At 46.9% G+C, this 21,608-nt stretch overlaps 1 protein-coding gene across 1 annotated transcript; it reads left to right on the forward strand.

The window, feature by feature from the left end:
- Positions 1 to 679: 679 nt before the first annotated feature.
- On the forward strand, positions 680 to 9,062 carry FAM174C (family with sequence similarity 174 member C). The gene is made up of 3 exons (XM_048830986.2): positions 680 to 1,028; positions 2,651 to 2,767; positions 4,827 to 9,062. The coding sequence occupies exons 1-3, from the start codon at positions 754 to 756 to the stop codon at positions 4,828 to 4,830; spliced, it is 396 nt and encodes a 131-aa protein (XP_048686943.1). The 5' UTR covers positions 680 to 753; the 3' UTR covers positions 4,831 to 9,062.
- Positions 9,063 to 21,608: the final 12,546 nt, after the last annotated feature.

Raw genomic sequence — 21,608 nt, forward strand, 5'->3', positions numbered from 1 at the left:
CAAACACTGCACGGTGGCGTACAGCCCCTGGAGAAAACCCACAAATTGGGGCCCCAAACCGAACACCCGTAGAGTGCCCAGGAGATACCCGTGGTCCCTCCCACCTGTCAAACGCCCTGCAGCCCCTTGGCGCATGGGTGGCTAGGGAAGCTCCGTGCGCTGCCCCCGCGCCGCAGGCGCCATCCCCGCAGCTCCCAGTGGTCGGGGTTCTTGGCCAATGGGAGCTGTGGAGCTGGCATTTGGAGCAAGGGCAGCGTGTGGAGCCTCCTTGGCCGCCCATGCACCTAGGGGCTGCAGGACCTGGCGGCAGCTTCTGGGAGCCGCGAGGAGCTAGGGCAGGCAGGGTGCCTGCCTTAACCCCGGCCCCCCACTAAGTCACCCACCAGAGCCGCTAGGGTCCCTTTTCCAGGAGCCTGGAAACCCTATTGCTCCCCCATGGCCCTATACCCCTCTGCACCCTGGGGTCCCTTTGCACCTTCCTTCTGCTCCCTGATACCCCCTTCTCCCCTCTGAACCGTTTCCCCCCTGTTCCCCTCTGCACCCTAGAGTCCCTTTGCGGGCCCCCACTGCTCCGACACCCCTACCCTACTCTGTAGCCTGCCCGGAACCCTGCGTTCCCGGAACCCCGTGGGCGGGCTCTACAGTCCCCGGCCGGACCCCAGCCAGCGCTGCGCCGGGCCGGGCCATTTCCGGTGCGTTGGCCTCTCTCTGAGGCCGAGGCGCGCGTGTCCCGGTAGTTGCCGCGCGCCCGCCATGGTCCCGCGGGAGCTCGGTGGCCTCCTGCCCCTGCTGCTCTTCCTGCTCGGCGCCTGCGCGGTGTCCAGCTCCCCCGGGCCGGGCGGGACCTCGCCGCCCCCGGGCACCACCGCCGTCGCCAACGGGACAGGGCCGGCCGGGAACCACAGCGACAGCGGGGTCCGGGGCCTGGACCTGCTGGGCGGGCGGCTGCCCGCGGTGCAACGGGGCTTCTACGTGCTCAGCGGCCTCTGCGTGCTGGCCGCGCTCTACTTCCTGGTGCGGGCGCTGCGGTGAGTGGCGGGCGCGCGGGGGGCCGGGAGAGGCGGGGGGGGGGGGCAGACATGGAGCTCCCCGTATTAGGGACCCATCCCAATGGAAGGAAGCTGGTCATGAGACCCTCCCTTCCTTTCCCCTATATTCCAAGGGGATGGGTCCCCTGTAGACCCCCGTCCCCTGGAGCATCTCCTTCACTCCATGGAGTGTCTTTGTGGGGGTGTGTGTGTGTGAACAGGGGTGGGGTCCTTACCCCCATCTCCCCAGGAGGCAGGCTTGGGAACCTCCGTTGCTTCCCCCCCCCCCCTCCGCCGTTCCTGGGAAACAGACATGGGAACATCCTAGACTCACTTTCCCCTGGAATAAACACCCCCAGCCCTCCCCTCCTCGGGAGGCTTCTGGGAGAGCCATCGGTCTCCCATGCCTCTGTCATCCTTTGTGGATTCTCTGTTTTCCCGCGGGACGCTTTAGAAAGAGTGAGGAAATGCTGGAGCCTTTTGCAATTCCTAGAAAGATTACGCCATGCCCTTAAAACACGCCTGCATTCTTCTATTTCTCTTGGGAACTCTGAAATCTTTCTCCTGTCGCTTGAGAAAGCGGCTTCTCCAAAACCCCACCCTCTTCTGATGAGTGTGGGCTCAGTGAAGGTAGCTCTGTACTTCTGCTGTAAAAGCTGAGAGGAGTCTGGAGGTTGGTAGAAAAAATGTCCCCTGAGACTCTGCCGTCCCCTTTATCCCTGTGCTGGTGTAGCAGGGACAGAGTAGTTGTTCTTTGTGCCTCAGGCCCTGAAGTGAGAGACAGAGTCCAGCATTCCACCCTCTGAAGTGTGTGAAATCCTTTCCTGCCTTAATAAGGGTTTGTCTACACAGGAAAGTTTTTTTTTACCAGTCTAACTGCCTGTATGGACATTCTTATCCTGGAATGAGAGTAGCTTTTTTTGGTTTCGCTTAAGCCCCTTTTGGATGGCTTGTCTGTATTAGAAGAGATCTGCTGGTATAGCTATGCTGGTATAGCTCTGTTAGCAAGCCTTACTGATGTAGACACAGCATATACCCATAAAAGCACTTTTTTCTGTTATGATTGTCTACAATATAGCTTTTACTGGTATAGAAATGTCAAAAAAAAAAAATCACATCCCTAACTGGCATTACTGTGCCAGCAAAAGTCCTAGGCATAGACCTGGTCAAAGTGACATGGAAACTGAACTGAAAAAAAGGCACTCTGAATCCGGAATAAGAGTACCCACACAGGGAGTTATACTAGTATTACTATTCTGGTCAAAATTCACTCCATCAAAAGCACCAACTAAATTGTTTCCGATACAGTCTTTCTGACTAATATCCCCCATTGGCAATGGTATGCAAATATAGGGCTGATATTTTTGAGCTACTCTACAGGTGATGACCACTGAAGCCAAACTATGTGCTATCCAGGAGCAAACCCGAGAGTATGTAATAAATAGTCCACAGACAAAACATCCCGATTCCCTGTTTTTGTTCATTTTGTCCTTTTGGCTAACCAGGCCTCTCCTGTCCTTATGAGCTCATGACATTGTATGCAAAAGGGAGCCTACATCAGGGTTTGTGAATGAAAGTTCTAGATCAGAAGTACCTGTGAATGAGCTCAAAACTGATTTCAGGTTGAAGAAACCTCAGCGGAAGAAGTATGGTCTCCTTTCAAACTATGATGAAAATATGGAGTTGGGTTCTCTGGACAGCGATGAAGACACAGTGTTTGAAACAAGAAATCTGAGACGGTAGGTGGATGTTTACAAGTAGCTAAATGTTGCTTTCAAAAGATGCTTGACGCTTGGGCACAGAATCTGCAACTGGATCCATACAGGTGAAACTCTGTGCAGGTGCAAGGGTCCAACTGTGTGGATGGATCCAATTGCAGTGTCAGGCATTTGGGTTAACAGTCTCAAGAGAACGACATTGCATAGATGGTCTTCCTTGGGATACTAAAGGGCCTTTATACATGTGAAATTATTAGAGACATGGATTAAAAATTAGCTTGTACAAAACCTGAGATCAATAATGGGGGGGGGGAGGGAAATGGGATTTTTTTTTTTCTGTAACAAGGTTTCTCCTATTGTTTGCCTCAGCTTTGTAGCATGGTGCTAATGCATGAAAACCAGCAAGTGAAACCGAATAGAAGCTTACTAACACCTTCCCTAAATGAAAATGTCTAGGTTATTTTCTTCCTGGGACTGAGTGAAACACAGATAGTAGACAGATTTCAAATCCTTTATTTTAAGAATCTACTAAATGCTTTTTATAAGATAAGACTCTTTCAAATTATTTTTCATGTGATAATTCCCTTTCCTCTGCATCTCATACTTATTTTAATTCTTCCTCCTTCCACTCTGCAATACTGAATGGACTCTTCTGTAATCATTTTTATTTTGGTTATTTCTGCAGTGGACACAGTGCAGTACAATAGGTGATCTGTGTTAGATAGTTATGTCGCTCTCCTAGAGAGGTTGCAATTCAGAACAAACACAATGACCCAAGGTCACTTAGAACTGGAATTTATCATAGAACGGTCCTTTATAAAGAAGGAAAAGGGAGGGGGTTTGGCATGCATATCTCTCAGATTCAGTTCCAAGCATATGGAACGCAGTGAAAGACCCAAAGACTAAAGAAGATGAAGGGACTTATCCCCCTGGAAGTTCAGGTGTATTTAAGAAGTGTCTGGAGTACAGGTGGTGTGCAAGAATATGTAAGCGGGTAATGAGTGCTGCATGCTCGCACACAAAGTGGGAGACTGAGAACAGCAGCTAGAGGCAGGCATATTGTGGGCGGACTGCGTGTGAACTTCTCCCTGCACAGCTCTGGCATTGCATGTCCTAAAATCATCTTCCCTGCCCTCCTGACGTCTGTGCATTGTTCTCCAGTCTCCTTCCATCTCAAGGAATCTGCTCCTCATTTTGGCTCCTACCTTCCCTGTTCTGAGAACCAAGCAATCTTTTTGCTGCATCTAAATTAAACATTTCAGACTCCTTTGCATTTAATCAGCTAATGTCTGTAAAGCACTTTGAAGTTAAGTGTTAATCTGGTACTTGGAATTTTGCCGTTTAGAATATGGCTGACTGAACACCTAATAAAGCAAACTTGGCTTTTAACACTGAACTCAGCTCTGCACAATTCTACATTTAGAGGCGCCTCTGGCTTCGTTCAGATATCGCTTTCTCTTCATTATGTTTTGTTCTGATCTCATACAGGGGGGTAATAATACCTAGCTTTTTATCAGGAGTTCTCCAAACACTTTACAAAGAAAGCCAGTATCATCCCCATTTTACAGATGAGGAAATAGGGACATAGAGGTGAAGTGACTTTCCCAGCAGAGCAGTGGCAGAACTGGGAATAAGCCAGGTATCCTGAGTGCCCAGTCTAGTGCTCCATCCACTAGACCACACTCCGTCCTTACAGAGTGGAAGCAGTTAGTAGTCCGATAGCCCAAACACACACTTCCTTCAGGGAGTCAGAAGCGTGTGTCATATAGTTGCTTCTGCTAGAGATTCTAAAACCTTTCTCAGTCTTATGTGGAGGAACCAATGGTGTCCTAACTCAGAGCTGTCTTTATCCCATTAGGACACGTGTTAATTTTAGCACTTACTTTTTTGCGGTGGAGTCTTGATAAGTGGGTTTGATTCCTTCAAAGTGTTTTCAAAGAGGAAGAGAATCACATGCACACAGCCCTCCTTCATCTCCCCCTCACTCCATCTCCCTCCCCCACAGCTATTTCAAGGCATGCTAAAGAACTGTCAAGCTGTAAATGCTCATGCTGGTGCTTGGATGTCTTCTGTTTTCCAGGTGATGTGGGACCAATGGCTCCAACTCCACAGACTGACCGAGAAGGTGCAAGTCCACCAGCAGAATTGCCTCACCAGTTCTTGGGTTTATTTTTTCTAACTGCTTAAGATGGCTGCTAGCTAACAGCACACAGTTTTATAGGTGTGTGTGTGGGAGGGAAGGCAGAGTAGTAAAACGATAAGTCCTACTGCCCTGGGTGTTATTGCTCATGCAGGAACCATTGTAACTCTCTTGATAACGAAAATGTGACTCTCTAAGGTGGGCTTTCAGTTTCTAACATTCCTAGTGATGGACTGAAGTATTGCAGCCACATCAGCCGGCCTACGAAATCTAGTCAGTATCCTGTATACATTTATATCCCACCCTATAGCAACTATTGCAGTGAAACTGAAGTGGTATCAGGCAGTTGGATTCTGCTTGTTGCCCACACAATGCTCTTACTTTTTACTTATTGCCTGTATAACTGACTCCACGTCAAGCGATATCAGTCTCTGAGGTCTGGAGCTATCCCTTGCATTAGGTAATGGATCTGTACTGTAGTTCAGCCAGCTGGAGAGTGGCTGTGGGGCGGGGAGGGAGCGGGTTCAGTGCATCAGTGTTCTTGCAGTTGCTATTAGGGCTAATGCTGCAACCTAAAGATGGAAGCGACGCAGTGACAATACAAGTCATTACCTGACTTACAGAATGAAGAAATGTGTTTACATTTAAGGGATATCACTGAGCCAGGAGGAGAGTCTGAAGTAGTAATAACTTGTTTGGCTAGACTGTGGGATCAACACATGTTCAAACTCTACTATTTTGTATAGTTGCAAACCAGAGTACCTGCAAAAGACCCCTTTGCCGCAGAGTTGTTTAATATCTACCATGCTATTAGATTCAGTACAGATGGCATTGTCGTCAGACATAGAAAGTCGGAAGTACTTGTTCCCAATGCAACGCATCCAAGAACAACTGTTGGCTGGAAAAAGCAGAATAACCTTGAAGAGGAGTTGAAGCCGGATCCCTGTTGACTGCAAATCTTAAACTGAGGCAGTGCTGGTTCAAAAATAGCTCTTCTTGCGTGTAGGGAGCAGTTTCAGTCCATGCATTAGTACTCTGGGCTGAGCCATGGAATAAGCCCAGTGAGCCGCAGAAATGTCCCGTTGTAGCCTGGTTGTGTTGATGGTCAGTGACCTGTGGTGAAGGGGTCATATGTGAATGTACTAGAAGTGTGCAGCAAATATCTCCTTCCCTGTACCCTCATCAAGTACAGACCCTGCTTGTACTGTGATGGAAACTGCTAGCAACAATCCTGTTTAAAGTACACTTCTTGCAAGCGTGTGGCTTCAGCCACAATGCAGATGCAGGGTGCAGTTTATTTGAAAATTAAGGGCCATACTGCCCTGCAATCCTGAAGATCCCACCTCTCCTCTAGGGATTGGGTGCCATTGCTCCAAGAATCCCAGCACAGTCAGCCTGTAAGCTAGGAAATACCCTACTGGAGAGGTGCAGCTTTAAGGCTACAGGACTGTATTGTTCTCAATACAGATTGGGTGCTACATGAAGCATCTTTGGGAGAGAAATATGGGATAGCAGCTCCTTTCTGTCGGAAATGAATTCTGTCTTGTTAATGAGGGAGAAACTGACCTGTTACAAAAAGAGCGCCAAGGAGAATGATTAAAAATTGACCATGCTTAAATGGGTTTGCTGCCAGCCAGGCAGCAGAAGTGATCTCTGGGAGCTGTGCCATGCTTTGAAGTCCTGAACCAAGACAGTGTAGAGAGCACCATGTCCCTTGGGGTCATCTACGCAACAGGCAGTATTTCTTGATACCAAGGTATCCTGATTAGAAGTGTTGATTTCCTCTACCACCCCAGATACCTTAGCTCTTAGCTGTAGGCTCCCCAGCCTGCTGAAAGAGGTGCGTACTTGTTTAAGATTGAAAAACAAAATATTTTTGAAAGGACGACTTCCGTATGATCAAAGAGCACCTTGATAGTCACAAATTTCATCTAATTTGTATCTGTTAATGTCCATTTTAGCACCTTTGTATGTTTAACTGATGCAGAGATGACAGTGTGCTTTCTGTGTTACCCGAGCACAGCTGTAATGGCTGAGTTTGGCCGGTGATGCAGAGAGTTAGCTTGTTTTGATTCATTAGAATGGTGGTGTCTTCATCCCTTCTAGGGCAGTACTCCATAAACACCCGTGGTAATGCTTGCCTTAACCCTTCAGCTCCCATCACACCTCTTTTCCTGTAAAGCATCATTCACAGGTCACTTAAGTCAGACGCTGCATTGCAGGCCAGTTAGTTAACGGTTTGGCTCAGGTTTTGTAATGTTCATCGGCCTTGCATTAGCTGAGGCAAGTTATTTTTTCATTCCTTAAGTTCTGCTTCTCTGTTGGACAGAGTGAGTTTGCAATCTTTGATTTTCTTGGGTCTGTTGGAATGAACGATTCTAAGACCGTATTGATTTTAATGTGTTAATGGTTTAATAATTCTGGTGAAAGAAGATGGGACCTATTTTATTTTTATATATAAATTTTTTTTCAATTATTCAGGTACAAACTAGGGGCCTATTATGAAAATGTTCTAAGTGGAGTTTGATGTCCCCTTAGTAATTATTAAAAATCTAGGTGAGGATAGCGCTAGTGTATGTAACCTGTGAGATACCAGTTCTGCTGGTATTGAGTAGGTGCCTAAATTCACCCCATTGCAGAAGGCTGGCATGATGCCTCTGTCCCTCTTTAAACCCTCAAAATAAGCTGTGCATGGGTGAATTTTGCCCCCTGGAGAGTAGAAGCAATATTTCTGTGGGTGTAGAGGGGACACTTGCTACCTAGGAAAAGCCTCTTGCACTTTTTGATCTGAGTCTGTTCTGGTTGGAGACTGACCTGACCTCTGGCCAATTCCATATTAAAAGCTGACTTGTGTAGGCTATTTTTTCTCTTAAGCATGGGGAATGCACCTTAAATTCTGTGTCTTGAAGTCTTTACATCAGCTTGGCTTTGCATGTCACGAGCCAAGATTATCTCCTCACATTCCTGCTCTCAGGCTTTTGGTTGCTCTAAATTATTAATGTACCTTGCGGGAAGAAGTAAAATTGATGACAACAACAAGGTAAGACTCCTTTCAGTGCAGATCTATTGCTCCATGTGGCTTTTGTGCCTCCCCAAGCTGACCCAAAAGAAGAGTGGGAGAGTCAGCACTGTGGCGAGACCCGCTTCTGAGAGCGGTGGAGACGTCTTGGCAATGGACAGTTGGAGTGAGGCCAGCATAGCCCTTGCAGGACTATTACTAATAATGGTGGCTTTTAAATCCTGGCTCTTATTTCCCCCAAAGAGAGGAGCTCAGGCTGGGAGGTGCCTTCAGTGGTTATTTTAATTTTTTTTTTTTAAAGCATGTTTTGGGTTCCATGTGGACACCCCGGTAGATCACTCTGCAGTATGCCTCCGGCAAAGCTTTTGGGGCCCTCCCAAAGTGCCTCTGGCAACACCCCCTCTTCTGAAAAATGGTTTTGATGTGTGTCCTACTTCCTGTTGTTCTGGGTGTGAGGGGCCACTCGCTCTGGCTGCTGCCTCTTGCCATGGGCCTTCCCAGTCTGCTCCCTCCAGACTCTTGAGCTTCAGAGCCTGACTCGGTGGTTGCCAAAGGGCCTGATTCTCAGGACACCGAGCACTCCTGAAGTCGATGTGAGCTGAGGATGATCAGGACCAAGATTGTGTGATGCTTCTTAATGTTCATGCAGACATTGACCAGCGTGTGCTCCAGGTAACAGCTATAGAGTTGAAACTGTTAGGGTTGTTTAAGCCAAAGGCTAATTAACAAAATTTACATAATTCTCTCTAATCTGTTTGGGGGGTTGTATCGAGTTGTCTAGTACTGGCATCGAACTACTCACTGCTGAACTAATAGGCAAATCGTCTGGGGCTTTTGCTGCGGTTAATGAGATTGATTCAAAGTGATACTGGGCTGCAGCGCTCTACTGTTAATACTGTACTCTAGTTTTGTTGCATTTGCACATGACTTGAATGTGATCTGTAGCACTGAGGTGCTGAGAGAGACCTGTGGTCTGAACAGATTGCTTGGCAGTCAATAAAAAAGCACTCTAGTGCACAGTGGTTTCCCTCCCCCTTGGAGTGTGCTTGTTTTTAAACAGCAGCCAATCCTGTATTGATCTTCCATTTTCCTTTTGGTCACCACTTGTCTCCACCCCTCATATCTTCAAACCAATAAAATAAAACATTCCATTTCAACAGATTCCTCCTTTGTAGCAACGGTGACTGTGACCTTCGTTATTCTGAAAGACTGCCCAGTACCAAGGATGCAGTGCTGTGCTGATCCACAAGGGGCTCTGTTCTCAAACTCTCTCTCTGCTTGGGCACTCTAAGGCTAAAAGATGTCTTGCAAGCAAGAGGGCCCAGGGATATTAGTGTAAGAATGAGTGGCATGTGCTAAAGCAGGGGAGAGCACTGCTGTCTTGTCTAGCTACTAGCTGTCATCTCCATAGCATGACATAGCACCTCCCAATCACACATGGATTTTTATCCACGTGTCACCCCAAGAAGTATGCGCAAAAAGAAAAGGAGGACTTGTGGCACCTTAGAGACTAACAAATTTATTTGAGCATAAGCTTTCGTGAGCTACAGCTCACTTCATCGGTATGCAGGATCTGACCAAAACCACCCCAGTGCCTCCACCCCCAGACTATTTACTGCGTCATGACAGACTATAAACATTTGCAAATGGGTCCTGAGCCCAAAAAAATTGAGAACCAGTGCACTAGATTATCCTTCCTATCCCCAGCTGCCTTTTAGCCACCAAAAATGGTATAGAGGCTATAGATGTGTTTTGCTTGTTACGATTTTACCAAGCGTCCCTTTACTACAACTCCTTGCTCTGTGCTCTGCTTTTATCAGTGTCCCTCATGCAGACCCTGTGGCTTAAGCCCTGCTCTAGCTTGCCCATTGGTCCTCTCCACTGATGGAATTTCCTTGCATGTCTCAACTTAACCTTTTTCCGCATTATGGAGATCCTCACATTGCACCTTGTTTTCCTTTTCCGCAGGTTAGCACTTACCCTCTTCTCTCCCACTCCCCCCTTCATGCATATCTAGTCCCCGCTTCAGGTAAGAAAGGCCTCACAGCGCTCCTTGTGCCAGCTTTATTTCTTCGAATACTTTTGTGTTCCATCAGCTCAGCAGCAAGCCACCTGTTTTCCCCATCAGTGAGAACAGGGCAGTTGATACCTGTACCTCTAAATGCAACGCTGGCCCTTTTTTCCATAGCTCAACGGTGGAGTTTGCTTATTTGACACCTGATGGAGCCCAAATATAGGAATTAGTCCAAATCCAGGCCCAGAAAAAAGCTGAAATTACTATGGAATTTTTAAAATATATATGTATATAAAGTCTGCTGCAGTTTCCACGGTAAACATCTGATGAAGTGAGCTGTAGCTCACGAAAGCTCATGCTCAAATAAATTGGTTAGTCTCTAAGGTGCCACAAGTACTCCTTTTCTTTTTGCGAATACAGACTAACACGGCTGTTCCTCTGAAACCTAAAATACAGTAGTCCACTAGGTGGCAGTCTCACACTGAGTGTGCCTATTGATAGGGGGATGAGGTCAGGGAGGGAATATATTGTATTGGACCAACTTCTGTGGGTGAGAGAGACCAGCTTTGGGGGTAACACAGAGCTGTTAATGGGGGGTCCCTTGAGAGTTTGTTACATGCTGGTGCCACTGGGTAACAATAACTTCAGGCACTCTCCAAACACACAAAGACCACTCCCTGCCCCAAATAGCGTTCGGTTAATTATGGCAAGACAGAGACTCTATGGTGGAGAGCGAAGTAGGCTTGTGGGCCCCATTTTGTGAGTTGAATTTTGTAATGGCTGGGTATAAGCTGGGGTTGTTGCAGCCAGTGTGGCCTTGCCCAGACTGAGTTTACAGGTGTGATGTTAGCTAACATGTTTTAGGTCTAGTGTAGACAAGCCACATGGCTTTTAATAACTGCTAAACTGCTTGAGTTAAGCCCTGGGCTCCCTGCTCATACATGCTATGTGGACTTTTTACAGCAAGGGTAAAGCTTGTCTGTGCAGGAGACTGAGCTGGGGGGCTGCTCAGTCTGTGGAAGGAACTCATGCAGGAGCTAAGGGTCATCCCACATCTTCCCACTTCCTCTCCAAGTGCCGGGGTGCTTCTCTCATGGGCCTTCTGAACCACAAGCCCAGGCAACGTGGACATAACATCACCCTAGCAAAACTACACTGCACGTGCAGTTTCCCACCTGGGGAAGAGAGTGAACCACAAGTGTCAAGTTTCAGAGGAACAGCCGTGTTAGTCTGTATTCGCAAAAAGAAAAGGAGTACTGGTGGCACCTTAGAGACTAACCAATTTATTTGAGCATGAGCTTTCGTGAGCTACAGCTCACTTCATCAGATGTATACCGTGGAAACTGCAGCAGACTTTATATACACACAGAGAATATGAAACAATACCTCCTCCCACCCCACTGTCCTGCTGGTAATAGCTTATATAAAGTGATCAACAGGTGGGCCATTTCCAGCACAAATCCAGGTTTTCTCACCCTCCACCCTCATGTTGTTGATGCACTAAGGGAAGGTGCTCAGATACTCCAGTGATGAGGGTGGGATAAGGATGTGTATGGGACAGAACAGTGCTAACTGCACCTTTAAATTCTAGTGCAGAGAACGCCTACATAAGAGATGAGAGGGTAGTAGAGGGAAGGCTGAGCTAGAATGGAGTGGATGAAATCTCTGTACACCCTTCCTACATATCCATGGGAGTGCTAAAATAGTGAGACACCGCCTTGGGGTGGGAAGAGCCAATTGGTATGTTCTCTGGATGGGGAGAGAGACAGCCTGAGCTTGTCTGATGCGGGATTTGGTTCACACATACCAGCCCGCAGTGGTCTGCCCTGATTTTATATTAACGTCCGTTAAAGTGATCTGGATTCAACTTTCGCTGCCTGAAATGGGAACTGCAAGCCACTTTCTGAATGGCTGTAAACTCTCCTGGCTGTACTGTCATCTGTTCACTGCTGGAATGCTGTTGAAACTGACAGCAGCGCTTCATAGAGTGGAGGGGAAACTATTTTTCATTTTTCTTCCATGGTGGCAGAATTACAGAAGTCTGTATGGCAGGGCTCTAGCCATGGTTTTCATGATGCTTCTGTATCAAGCGTAGGGAAGAGATGAACAATAGTTTGTGTGTGTGTGAATGTGGTCTGCTAGCAAAAACAAACCCTACTGTAATACTTAACTCTTACGAAGGGGTTTTTGTTCATAAATCTCCAAGCACTCTGTGAGGGAGGGTATATACCAAAGAATCATAGAACTGGAAGGGACCTTGAGAGGTCATCTAGTTCAGTCCCCTGCACTCAAGGCACTACTAAGTATTATCTAGACCATCTCTGACAGGTGTTTGTCCAACCTGCTCTTAAAAATCTCCAATGATGGAGATTCCACAACCTCCCTGGGCAATTTATTCCAGTGCTTAACCGCCCTGACAGTTAGGAAGTTTGTCCTAATGTCCAACTTAAACCGCCCTTGCTGCAATTTAAGCCATTTGCTTGTCCTATCCTCAGAGGTTAAGAAGAACAATTTTTCTCTCTCCTCCTTGTAACAACCTTTTATGTACTTGAAAAACTGTTATCATATCCTCTGTCTTCTCTTCTCCAGACTAAACAAACCCAGTTTTTTCAATCTTCCCTCATAGGTCATGTTTTCTAGACCTTTAATAATTTTTGTGGCTCTTCTCTGGACTTTCTCCAATTTGTCCACATCTTTCCTGAAATGTGGCACCCAAAACTGGACACAATTCTCCAGTTGATGCCTAATCAGCGCAGAGTAGAGCGGAAGAATTACTTCTCAAGTCTTGCTTACAATATTCCTGCTAATACATCCCAGATTGATGTTTGCTTTTTTTGCAACAGCGTTACACTGTTGACTCATATTTAGCTTGTGGTCCTCTATGACCCCCAGATCCCTTTCTGCAGTACTCCGTCCTAGGCAGTCATTTCCCATATTCTCTGGTAGAGAGAGGTGAAGTGACCTGTCTTAGGGTCACACAGCAGGTCAGTGGCAGAGCAGGTAATGATGCTCAAGTCTTTGGTTCCATTGTCCCTATTCGCTGCCCCCACAGCCTGGCAGTGAGCATTGCCACTTAGGTTTCTGGAGTCTTGTTTTATTCTGGTGAAGGGAAGCGGCACGGTCCAGTTTTTAGGACGTGTATTCTGGAGACCTGGGTTCTATTCCTGATTGAGTGCGTGACCTTGGGTGAGTCACATCCCCATTATGCCTGTTTCCGGTTCACTAAAACTAGAATAAAAATAGTCACCTCTCAGGAGTGCCTAGGGTAAATGTATTAATACTTGTAAAGTGCTCTGAGATCCTCGAATTGGATGTGACAGGGTTACTGAATAAAAGACAGTGCTCAGACATTGAACAGGAAAATATCTGCATTTTCATGCTAAAGTATTGTACTTGCTGCTCCAGTTAAGTTATTGCCACCCGCCCTTAAGGCCAAACAAAATGCATAACTTTGGGGTATTCTAGTGCCCCCTGCAGGCTGCGCTTCCACACGCGCCTTCTAAATGTTGTGCTTGTGCATAAACCCCCACGTGGCAAGGTACAGAGGACATTTGCAGGAGCCGTTTGGGGTAGCTGTATTTACTCAGTTCACAGCTGCAAACATTGTTTCTGCAATGGACGGGGAGTATAAAATCTGCTCGGAAACGTTGGCTCGCTATGCATTTGTAATATAGACAGCACTTTCCTCTTCAGCCTAAAGATAGCGGGAAATATTTTTGAAGTCTGCTGTAGGTTCTCTGTGGTCTCTTCTGTGCCACTCAACAAAGCCCCTCTCTACAGCTAGCAGGATTCTCTGTAAAAAATTAACTTTACTTAGTTGGCGTTTAGTCTAAATTCTCCTTCTGATCTTTATCTTTCTTCCTTACAGGATGGAAAGGTGAGTGGAAGTGGCATTTCATCCAGGAAGGACTCTCCCTTAGAAATGTTAATTGTTGTTTTTAAAAAAATTTGTAAAGAGGGCGGTTTTGCAGTGTGTGCGTGCATGTGTGTGCTTTTCTCCCCCTCCTCCACCCTGCTTAAGGCGCACTGGGGAATAAGAGTATAAAGGAAAGACATGAACCTAACTCCACTGGCAACAGAACAATATTTTTGTGAGCACCATCGCTAATTGGAGAAGGAATTCACACAACAATTTTTGCCATCTAAGGAGGAGTAAACATTAAAGGGGATGCTGTACTTTTGATGCATGCTAATGAGTTTGTGTGCGCACAGAACAGAGAAGATGCCCCTAAAATTAAACTCGAGATGAATGGCTCAGATGTTACATTTTAGTCTTTTATTTCTTACATCACTGGATCAAAGGCACAAGCCCAAGCCCACGTCCGAGAATACCTGTTGAGGGAAGAAACATCCAGTAGACCTCACAGGTAGTGAAATCCAGTACTCAACTGGAATGGGAGCCTGGTTCAAACCCCATTGCAATTAATGGGAGTCTTTCCATTGGCTTCAAGGGCCTGTGGATCAGACCACTGAATGGCATAATGAAGTTCCAGTCCTGCATATGGGCAGACTTCTGCGCCTGCGTGGTGGTCCTTGTTGGCTGTGCTGGGGCAGCGTACAGGCGCGGGTGCCTGCCCAAGTGGAATTAGTTACAGGATTGGGGCCACACACTGAATTTGCACTGGATTAGCCAAAATTGTGGTTTAGATGGATTTAGTTAAACTCATGCTAGCCCTTGTGTGCCATGCTTTATAGGTCAGTCATAAACCAGTGGTGGTTCTGTTGTTGGCATTTAAACGCTCCCCTGCCCTGTTTGCAACCCAATTATTCCAACTTCCTGCTAGGTCATGAGCACCAGAAAGTGAAACTGCCTAGATTTGTAGATTTAAGGCTGTTCCTCTAGTCTGAGCCTCCCCAGCGGACAGGCCAGTGATTCCTGCCTGGAGCCCAATCATTTGTGGTTAAAATAGAACATCTCTGTTAGAACTTCAGACTTGATTTAGAGTCTCAAGTGATGGAGAATTTACCACATCCATTGGTCATATGGTCCAGTGGTAAATTACCCTCACTGTTAAAAATTTGCATTTGTAACTCCTGTAGCTTTGTCCGGGTGCACAACATAAGGACGGTACGTGGCAAAACATTGTTTAAACTCCTTGGGTGCTTTTAGCTATCGTACTCTAATGTGGCATTAGTTAACACAGGTATGGAGTTGGGGTTTTTACTACTTGTGGAAGGTGCTCAGATGCCGTGGTGATGGGTGATTAAAAATCTCGATAAATTACAGTGATTTTTTTTAACTTGACAGTGGCCCCCTTTGTAAAAGCAGTGACCCCTCCAATAATATCTAGTTGCATAGGTTGTGATGGTCTTCCCCAGCAAATACAATTTTTCCATTGCAATTATTTAGGATATGTATTGTGCTGGTGCCTTAATACATTCCTCTCATGTCAGTGCAGTCTTTGTTAAAGCTTTTATGTGTGTCATGCTTAAATCTTTTGCCCGTATTCAAAGCGGTGTCTGGGTTCGCTTGTTGATATCTCTTCCTGTTGTCACTGTGGCTGCATTAAGGTTTTCATGAAACTGTTTTGGAGGTGACTGAGTATTCCACATGGTTGGGCTGGTGATCTGCCAGCTGCACGGCTTCTCCAGAACTGGCACTTTTTGCTCTGAATTGCGGATTTGCCTTATTTTTAGCCTTATTCTTAATAAACATTTGTTTTTCGGCACCCAAAAGCCCCCAGTCAGGCTCAGAGCCTCATTGTGCTGAGTAATGTACAGAGAAAGATGGAGGCTCAGACCCTCAGCTGCTGTACTTCAGTGACTTCACTGGAGCTACCCGGATATACACCGGCTGAAGATCTGGCCCCGAATCTCTGCCTCAGAAGGTTTTAGAATCTCTGGATTTAGGATGTAGCTTATAAGATGGTTTAGGTTAAGAAATAAGTAAAAATTAGGTTGTTCTTCAAGTGATGGTCCCTGTGTGCATTCCGCACATGGGACATGCATGTACACTGTACTCCTGAGTCTGGAATTGTTTGTAAGCCCTGTCTGTTGCCTGTACATGGGCTATAGCTCTCCTTGTGCTCTAAACTGAGGGCATAAAAGGGGGTGCAGGCCCACACCTCTCCAGTTCCTTCTTAGCACTGCATGGTCTGAGTCAGAATCTTTGGTGTCCTCAGCTTCGTTTTTTACTGCTATCATTGCTGTAAGATATTTTATATAGTTAGTGTCTCCCCCCTACCTTTTCTTTCTTCCTCACTCAGGGACACCCCGCGCCCCAGACCCTCCTAAGAAGTCCGGAATTATGCCCATGGTCTCAGGGTTCAAAAACTGTGTTTCCTGCCATACTCCTTTTCAGTGAGTGACGAACGAACATCAATGCTGCCTGGGTGAGGCTCATATTTCTGCCAAGTGTGGTATCTGCTGCTCTTTCCCCCCAGAACTCTTGGGGATAGGGAACTGAGACTCAGAAAACATCTCATGGAGAAGACAATGAAGCCCCAATCATATCCGGGCTGGAGACCCCCACCCCAGCCCCCATCTTACATCAGTTTCATCAAGGGGACAGCACTTCTCTGAGCATGAGCTTGCGAATGGAGATGAAGACTGTTAAACCCAAGGAGAGGGCTTCACTTGAGAGCAGTGGACACTCCCGTAGACATAAGGACAAGTCGTCTTCGTCTAAAACTGCCCTGAAGAGAGAGGATACTTCCCAACCCTCCTAAAGCAAGCAGGCGTGCATGGCTGCTAAGGACATAGGCCTGAGTAAATCTTTTGGATAGGAGAAGGTGACACACATGGGTACGGATCTGATGGTTCTGACGTTGGGTCAGATGGGGAAGCCTTGGGATAAACAGCTCCTACTGCTCCCATCTGCTTCTAGAGCCGATGTGGTACGTTCTCCTAGGGCGCTGACTGCCCCGTTGACCAGGGGAGCGCCAGTTCTGATGGCTCTGCCAGTGGACTCTTCCCAGGGCGATCAGAGACCTACGTCTCTCTGGAGGCCATCTTCACGCTTTCCTATCTGCAATCACCCCTCCCATTGGGATCATCTATTCTGGGGTGTTGTGACACCAGAGGAAGAGACCATCCCGACGAGGCAGAGTCGTTCTCCCATCCTGCCTGCCAGCCTTGAGGTGCAACCATTGGTACCATCGGTTCCACTAGAGAGAAGGGATCCGGCTTTCTCTTCAGATGAGCCAGAGGCCTTGCAGGAGTCTCTGTGGCAGTGGGTGGAAGTGGCATGAGACAGGAGCCCCAGAAGGTTAGGGTTCCGGTCTCAACCAGATATGATTGGCCAAGAGACAGGTGGTAACCTATGCCATGGGGTTCTTCTCCACCAGTTGATCCATCCTACTGGCAATATTGGGGACTGTGGGAGCCTTACTCTAGATTCCCAGGATTAGCGTTGGAGTCCTATCTGCTATCGCCTGGACACCCACAACTGGTCCTGCCAGAATGTTCGGAAGAGGAAAGTGAGCTGGGTCTGATAGTTCCGGGAGCAGTCTGATCATCTTCAGATGAGGCGGTTCCTCCAGCCTCTCTGTCTCCGCTGGACAACTTTAAACAATATCAAGAGGTGATATCATGCCCGAGGTGACTGCAAAGCTACAGATTTAGCTTGAGGAAATCCAGGAGCCTCAGCACTGTCTACTAGACATTCTGCAGCCTTCCGGTCCCAGTCGAGCGGCCCCTCCACATCAACAAGGACATCATGGACCCAGCAAAGACAGCTCCCCAAGAGGGCTGAGAAGGGCGACTTTGATTTGCTCAAAGAGAAGAGTTTTTGTTCTCTCAGCCACCACTTAGGTGCAGGTGGCTACAGAGTGGTCCAAGCAATGGTATCCAAAGGCTACTCCTTCTGTTAGGGGTCACAAACCACTCAACCTTCTGTGGAGAAAAGGTCTTCTTTTCCACCTCCCTCCAGTTCAGGATCTCAAATTATCAGGCCCTCTTGGCCAAAGATGATTTTACTAATTACAATAAGTTTTTGGAATTTAAGGACAAGCTCCCTGAGAAAGGATAGGGCTGCTTCCAGGCCTTAGTGGATGTGGGAAATTGCTGGTCAAAACTTCCCTCCAAGCCATGGTGGACACAGCAGATACTGCATCTAGGGGGATGGCTATTGTTATGAGGGGATACTCATGGTTACAATCCTCACATTTCCCTAGAGAGGTGTAGAGTGCTATTCAAGATCTGCCCTTTGATACCATCAGCCTCTTCCACAAGAAGATGGATGTGTCTCTCCACTCCCTCAAAGTCTCAAGGACAATGCTTTAAGTGGGCGTTTATATCCCTTCTCTGAAGAGAAAACACCATAGAAGGGTAGAGGGTTAGACTACTGCCTCAGCTGTTTTACCTCCAATGTCCTTAGGAGTCGCCATGCAAGAGACAGAGGTTTTTTAGACCCAGGAACCCAGGCTCTGCAACATCCACCACCACATCATGCTCTAACCCCATGTGAAGAGCGTCTTTGGATGGGACTGTTGAGACCTTTATTTTATCCTTTTATTGATGTTGCTTCATTCCCCTCCGCTGATATTCAGAGGCTGGCTTACCCAATTTGCAAAAAACCGGAGGGCCCCAACTACAGATACATGGGTATTGGAGATTATTCATGGCAGCTATTTGATCGAGTTTCTGGTTCGTCCGACCCACAAACCCCCCTCCTGGTTCCTGTTCAGGGACCAATCTCATGAGGAGATTCAATGACAAGAGGTAAACGTCAGGGGAGCCATAGAAAGGGTTTCACCTCAACATCAAGCGAAGGGATTCTATCCCCCTTAATTCCTGAACCCTGAGAAGAATAGGGGATGGAGGCCAATTCTCTATCTGAGACAGCTGAAAACCAAAATTTTGCATGATCACCTAGATAATTCCTTCATTAGAGGAGAGCACGTGGTTTGTGGCTCTTCATACGAAAGAGACACATTTTCACATAGACAACCACCGAGCCCATAAGAGATTCCTCAGGTTCCTCTATGATCAAGAACATTACCAATTTGGAGTCCTCTCCTTTGGTCTAGCTACAGCTCCCAGGATGTGTACAAAGGCTTTTTCAGTAGTGGCAGCTTGGATGAGAAGAGAGGGATTTGCAGTCTTCCCCTACCTCAGCTGGCTTCTGATGGGCGGTTCCTACAGGGAGGTACAGTGGGCAGCCAGTGTTCTTCTCAGCCTTTCTGCCTTCCCTAGTTGTCTGTGTCAATCACAAAAAATCCACATTGGCCCCCATGAGGGTCATATATTTTATAGGGTCACACTGGACTCGACTACAGTAAGAATATATCTTCCCCCTTGAGCGGTTTCAGGCCGTGAGTGCTCTCCTACATCAGGTCACTGTCAGTGCCAGGACATCCATCAGAATTTGTCTTTCCCTTCTCGGCCACAGAACGTCATGCACACATGCGGTGCTGTTCGTCAGGTTTCATCTTCGCTGCCTATAAGCCTGGCTTCTCTCCATGTACTCACCAGAGAAGGGCAACATAAACGGCAAGGTCAAGGTGACAGTTCTGTCCGAAGTTTTGGACTTGATCTCATCTGGCAAACAGAACTGGAGAATGGTTTGGGTGGGGATCCCTTTCTTCACACCGACTCCTGATTCAACTTAACTGGGAACATTTCTGCATGAAGTTTACAAGAGATTACAAGAAGCAGCGGACTCCCAGTGGGAGGAAATGTTAACATGGTGGTGCCCACAACAGGCAGGAACTGTCTGTCTGCTATAGCACAATAGGACCTGGGGGTGGTCTTTGGGCACCATTGTCATATCAATGTCAAGAACGATACGTAGAAGTTACAGCAGGAACCAGGGATCGATCAGTTTAAATGCCAGGTACTAGTTTCTCCCATGGACCTTTTCTTACAGGGTACTTGAGTCACTGTGTTAACCCACTTCATAGCAGAAGGCAGACGGACCAGTTTTTCTCTTCTACACCCAACACTTCCTATTTAAAGGGTTGAGGTGTGTTGGGTTCCTGCCCTTTGTGATGTATACAGATGGCTGGAAAGGTTAGTTTTTCTCAGAGGGTTTTTAGGCTCCCACCCATCGTAAACGTCAGGATTGTCAAGTCTCATGTTCCCTTTTATTGGTGGATTGCTTCTTAGCTGACTTAAGTGCTTTCGGAGCTCTCTCAGCTGTTCTTAGAAGAGGCAGAAATGGTTCATCCTTAACTAAGAGCCTCCTTCCCTGCCTCCCAAGTGTTTGAGGTAGATAAATTTCAGTAAAGACCGTTCTGATTATGAATAAAATCCTTTCCTTTCTCGGTTAGGGTTATGTTGTGGCGGCACCTAACGGCTCAAACTGAATCCCAGTTGGGCTGGGCGCTGTACAGACATGAGAGACAGACCCTACTACAAAGAGCTCACAAAGGCAGTATTATCCTTTTGTTACAATAGATGGGGAACTGTGGCACAGAGGGATGAAGTGACTTGCCTTAGCCTCCGCAGGGAGGCAACAGCAGAGCTGGGAATTGAAACCAGATCTTTTGAGTCCCAGTACAGTGCCTTTGCCATTCTTCCTCTTTCCAGTTCTCCAGTCACCCGCGGAGTCTTCCAGAGAAGCCAACACCCGACTTTCTAATGTAAAATCCTCTTTTTGAGGGGTAGTCTGGGGACAGATTCAGGCCAACTTCATATCACAGAGCAGGGGACAAAGAAAGCACTAGCATATTCCTCACTCCCCCATCTTTGCAGGTCACCGTTAACACAATTGGAGATGTTTCAGAGTAACAGCCGTGTTAGTCTGTATTCGCAAAAAGAAAAGGAGTACTTGTGGACCTTAGAGACTAACCAATTTATTTGAGTATGAGCTTTCGTGAGCTACAGCTCACTTCATCGGATGCATACCGTGGAAACTGCAGCAGACTTTATATACACACAGAGAATATGAAACAATACCTCCTCCCACCCCACTGTCCTGCTGGTAATAGCTTATCTAAAGTGATCATCAGGTTGGGCCATTTCCAGCACAAATCCAGGTTTTCTCACCCTCCACCCCCCCCACAAATTCACTCTCCTGCAAAGAGTTGTCACTTTGGATGGGCTATCACCAGCAGGAGAGTGAATTTGTGTGGGGGGGTGGAGGGTGAGAAAACCTGGATTTGTGCTGGAAATGGCCCAACCTGATGATCACTTTAGAAAAGCTATTACCAGCAGGACAGTGGGGTGGGAGGAGGTATTGTTTCATATTCTCTGTGTGTATATAAAGTCTGCTGCAGTTTCCACGGTATGCATCTGATGAAGTGAGCTGTAGCTCACGGAAGCTCATGCTCAAATAAATTGGTTAGTCTCTAAGGTGCCACAAGTCCTCCTTTTCTTTTTACAATTGGAGATGATTTTTCACCCCTTCCCCCCCCCCCCCATGCATACACACTGTTTTTAAAAGCACTCTGCTCTCCTCACTTTCCCACTGCCATTCTCCCAGCTTCAAAAGGTTTACTAATTACCCTAATGAGGTCAGGAGAGACCAAATGCTTCTGTCACTTAAAAGAGGAGGGGGGAAAGAATATCTTGACTTCTGCCCAAACAGATCTATCTATAAGAAGATTGTGTCTGTCTGTATCTCATAACGCATTGCCTTCAACTCTCCCCCCAACTCCCCCATCTCCAAATCTCCAACAAAAAAAGAAACTATGGACAGAAGATCTCAAATGTATCAAACAGCTTTTAAAAAGAAATTCCTTTTGACTGTCAAAAGAACAAACAGATACACCAAAAACTGTCAGAATTAGTGTTGGAGTAATTGCAG

This window comes from Caretta caretta, chromosome 25, assembly GCF_965140235.1.
Source record: "Caretta caretta isolate rCarCar2 chromosome 25, rCarCar1.hap1, whole genome shotgun sequence".
Lineage (NCBI taxonomy): Eukaryota > Metazoa > Chordata > Testudines > Cheloniidae > Caretta > Caretta caretta.

What these genes read in the sequence shown, in the direction of transcription:
- FAM174C (XM_048830986.2), top strand. Translation starts at nt 754, where the DNA reads ATGGTCCCGCGGGAGCTCGGTGGCCTCCTGCCCCTGCTGCTCTTCCTG. An exon ending in TTCCTGGTGCGGGCGCTGCG is followed by an intron (nt 1,029 to 2,650) that starts GTGAGTGGCGGG and finishes AACTGATTTCAG; the next exon opens with GTTGAAGAAACCTCAGCGGA.